Source organism: Centroberyx affinis, unplaced genomic scaffold (genome assembly GCF_046629955.1).
Source record: "Centroberyx affinis isolate AG114_WGS23_722 - 3 ecotype Tasmania unplaced genomic scaffold, CSIRO-AGI_Caff_v1 ptg003635l_1, whole genome shotgun sequence".
NCBI lineage: Eukaryota > Metazoa > Chordata > Actinopteri > Beryciformes > Berycidae > Centroberyx > Centroberyx affinis.
Window position 1 is genome coordinate 430,920 of NW_027281544.1, and position 4,574 is coordinate 435,493.

Consider the following 4,574-nt stretch of genomic DNA (forward strand, 5'->3'; position numbering starts at 1 on the left):
CTTTTCTAGGCGGCGCAGCGCCAGTCGCTGTGTGTTGCAAACTGAGGAGACGTGTAGAGAGCTGCTACAACCATGAGACCGCTTTTACTTGGTGAGCTACAACAGCAACGCAATTTCTGTTAATGTAAACATGTTATGTTAGCCAATTTGTTATTAGCAGCGGTATTTGACTGCAATTTCCCTCTTTGGTTTGCTAGAACAGCCAAGTTAAGGTGCACAGTGATACACCGTAGGCCGCTGGTAACGTTACAGCAATGGTTTGATAGTATAACAAAACTCTGCTTGGCTAACTGTTTGCTAGTGTAATACTTGTGCAATAAGTCTGCGCATAAACTATACTTAGGTAGGCTTGTCGTATCTTTTCAGTAGCTGCTGTTACACAGTGCTGTGTAATTGTGTGATTTATTGAACACACAGACATACACACTTGCTTGCAGAGCGTGAAGCTTGTTCTTTATTCTTTACCTCTCTTTTTCCAGGTGTGTTGGGGTGCTCCCTGGTCCTGGCTGTCCAAGGTTTCGACACACTTGGTGATGTTGTTGAGCTCACCCCCTCCAACTTCAACAAGGAGGTGATCCAGAGTGACAGCCTGTGGCTGGTTGAGTTTTACGCTCCCTGGTGAGTCCATGTAACTGCTGTGGGCACGAATCAATGTTAACAACTCTCTCCAGAAGACCCAAGTAATCACACAATGACCATAATGTAGACTAAGTTCATTACAATACACAAGTAACTGTGGATAGACCAGGTAATGGTTCAGTCAGCTGCTAGTAACTGCTCATCTTGGCAGAAGCTTACAGTATTGCTTAACCGCTTGGTTAAGGAAGAGTATGTAGAGACCTATATGCAAAACTGGTAGTTCCTACTTGATTTTGGTAGCGTATATATTGTGTTTTTATGGACGAAAGATGTTTTTAAATTTGCTGGTTGTGTTAGTATTGGATAATTTGCCCCAGTGGCTAATAAGACTGAACAACACTGACTGCAAAATAGGTGAGTTGCAGTAGGATTTTCTTCATACCAAGCATCAAGTTTAGCCTACATTGACTTCTGTGTTTTGAATGCATTCACAGTGGTAGACTGTGGGAATATCTCCCATTAGATTAGCAAGGCTGACCTTCTCCTGATATTATGAAGTATTTCTGGACTTGGATGATGCATGTCTACCATATGTTCATTCTCACTGCTCACTCACTCATGGAGTCTGTGTTTATTGTAAAACTACAGTGTCTATGAAAGTGCACATATTGTGGTTTTTGCAATATAGAGATTGAAATCTTTTATCACAGCAACGTCAGTATGGATTTGATGTATAATTCACCTCTAGTGACGAAAAAACTCCATGTGTCTCCACTGTTTCTCACTACAGGTGTGGCCACTGCAAAAACCTAGCTCCTGAGTGGAAGAAGGCAGCCACAGCCCTTAAGGTAAACTGAAGGTCTATGATAGATCACACTTGGTTGCCAAGTGAGTTTGCTGATTTTTACCAGTTGAGCTACAGGCTACTGGCTGACTCCTGTCTCACCTACAGGCGTTTTCCACGAAAAGGCTTCAACCATCCATTTACTGTAGCTGTATGTTTAGCAGTCATAGTCTACAATCCCACCAAAACATTCAGAAGTTTGTTGTAATACAATAGTGAGAATCAGACCGAAGCCGTGGGTAGACATGGGACCAGTCAGTTGTTAATAAATTAATAATATGAACTGTGTTTCAGATAAAAAAAATCAGTAAATAAAAAAAGACTCATTGTTTGCTTGGTGGAATGTGCTTTTACGCACATATTTGTTATCACCTCTAATCTTATTTCTCGAACCCGCATTGTTTGTGCGAACAGGTCCTACATACAAATAAGTTGTTGTCCATACACTTAGTGACTGACTGCCAGAGATGTGAAACTTGTGCACATCACCTGTCTGTTCAACCCAAACAATAATCCTGTCTTATGTAAATAATTACAATGCCTACAATTATTTATCCCTGGTCCTGCAGTGAGGTAGACATTTATAGTTTCCTCTATAGGATGACAGTTGGCACACTTTGGCCCTTCCTGTTAAGACATGTAATTTATTTTATCTGACAAATAAATGGATGTTGAAGAAGATGACAAGTTCAAATTAATTGAATTTATTAATTTAATAAAGATAGTCCTGACATTAATTCCTCTGTTGGGTTAAAAGCATTTTCAGTGTGATAACCTAAACATTTCAACAATTTAAACTATTTAACAACAAAGGGTCACAACCTTTTACAAATAAAAACTCAAATAATAATAATTAATGCATGTAATTAATGCACTTATTAATTATATCAAAAATAAATCGATTATATTGCACAGCTAATTAAAGCATCCATTTTCCTATGCAGTGCTCTCAGCTAATAGAGGATCTTATCTCATAGCCCAGCACTTGACAAGAATGACTGGCGGTGAGAGCACAGCTCTACCAAGTCTTCTGTTGCCCTAAACATTTGTTGAACATTTTATGAAAAAATAGGGATGGACCCAAAGGTGTAACTGCAGATAAATTACTCTATAAATATCAGGAACAGCAATTCATTGAGGAAGATCAGTAGATTTTCAAACCTCTCAAATGAGCAGTTTTGCTCCAGAGTTAAAAATGTTTGGCACAATTGCTAGATTTTGCTGTAATTAATAGTTGAGGCAGCGTATCCCAACCTGTTTTGTTCTGAAATTCTTCAGGGTGTCGTCAAGGTTGGTGCTGTAGACGCAGATCAGCACCGGTCCCTGGGCAGCCAGTATAATGTCAAAGGCTTCCCAACCATCAAGATCTTTGGAGTGAACAAGAACAAGCCAGAGGATTACCAAGGTACAGTCCAAGCCCATGCAACAAAGAGATGAGCACTGGTGCTTGCCTGGTAAACCAATCATTTGCTTACATTACCTGTTTGGAAATTGTGAGATTGTTGGTGAGGTCACACAAGTGGTGTAATTAAGTACTACATTTTGCTGCAATGAAGTATGGACCTAGACTTTCAAACTGATCTGTGCATTCCCTTCACCCCCCAGGTGGACGCAGCAGCCAGGCGATTGTGGATGGAGCTCTGAATGCTCTGCGCTCCCTGGTGAAGGACAGGCTGAGCGGCTCTGACTACAGCAGACAGGTACAGGAAGTAGTGAACCTGCACAATTATCTGTCCCAGTTGTTGGAAATCAAACATGGTAAGGGCACATGGATAACTAAAGCACAATTGTGTTCCACCAGAGTGGCGGCGGCGGCGGTGGCGGCAGCAGCGGCGGCAGTAAAAAGGATGTGGTGGAGCTCACTGATGACAACTTTGACAAGCTGGTGCTGGACGGTGATGCTGTGTGGATGGTGGAGTTCTTTGCCCCCTGGTGTGGACACTGCAAGAAGTGAGTTTGCTGCTTGGCACAGCCCGCCTTGGTGTGTAGTAAGTAGTGAGTCCAGTCTCACTACAGCAAACCAGATTTCACACATTTAGTCTCTTGAGGATCATAAATAACTGCTGTAGTTGGCTTTGAATTAACTACACCACCTACAGTTGTGACAGTGTGTGAGATTTCATTCCAAAACCCTGTGCAGCTATTTCTAGACATTTTCACTTCAAGCTATTTTTCAGTCAGTATTTCAGAAGCACAGATGATTACATCCTCAACCTAATTACATTTTTGCAATCAAAAGTCTTACATTAGTTTGAATGATATTCCATAGTTTTGCGTCAAGATGTCACTTCTTGTTTAAAATGGTAAATACCTCACTTTGGGATGAAACTCTTTATATACATCATGTTTGGTTTTTCTTATCATCACTCGCTTCCATTGTCACCAGCCTGGAGCCTGAGTGGGCTGCTGCAGCCACAGCAGTCAAGGAGCAGACTAAGGGAAACGTTCGCCTGGGAGCTGTGGATGCTACTGTACACCAGAGTGTATCCAGCCGCTATGGGGTGAGCAAGAATCCATCAATCGTGTGGTACACTGGTGTAAAATTCAGATATAAACTACTAGGAAACGTAAAACAAAAATATCCACCAGCACTGGCCAGTAGTACAAAAGACAGTGGCATGATACACAAAGTAGAAACTTTTTAACTTTTCACACCAATTGGCCAAAGGGGGGGCGTGGCGTAGCAGTGGGCGTGGCTCCACATAAAAAGGCATATAACTTCTGAACAGATTCACGTAACACCATAAAGCCTTGTGGAAAGGTTGGTCATGAGACAAGGAACAGCTGATTAACTTTTCACACCAACTGGCCAAAGGGGGGCTTGGTGGTAGGTGGGGCTTGTGTGGGTGGCAGCAAGTTTGTGTGCCTGTTCAGCAGACATAGGAATGAGGCAAACCATCCATTACTGGCCCAATCAAACAATACTGGGGCATTGGACAGCTCATGTCCAGTTTAGACATAACCGCCCCGCCAGTTTTTTCAAAACACCACTCACGTTTGGCACTTCAAACAAGCGAGTCCGTTTAAGCTGTCAGCTCCTCATTCATCCCTCTGGCTCCTACCTGCCACACACTGCGGTTGACTGGCTGTGCTGCTCTCTCCCTCCACCACTCCATCCTCCTCCTCTCTGCTTCCTTATTAATATACATGC

At 42.4% G+C, this 4,574-nt stretch overlaps 1 protein-coding gene across 1 annotated transcript; it reads left to right on the forward strand.

The window, feature by feature from the left end:
• Nucleotides 1-3,950, forward strand: LOC139661865 (protein disulfide-isomerase A6-like; the record flags this gene model as incomplete). The annotated part of the gene is made up of 7 exons (XM_071540430.1): nucleotides 1-91; nucleotides 480-618; nucleotides 1,370-1,427; nucleotides 2,702-2,828; nucleotides 3,029-3,123; nucleotides 3,225-3,373; nucleotides 3,810-3,950. Coding segments are annotated over exons 1-7 (728 nt in total), but the record flags the coding sequence as incomplete, so codon positions are not given.
• Between the last annotated feature and the right edge of the window lie 624 nt (nucleotides 3,951-4,574).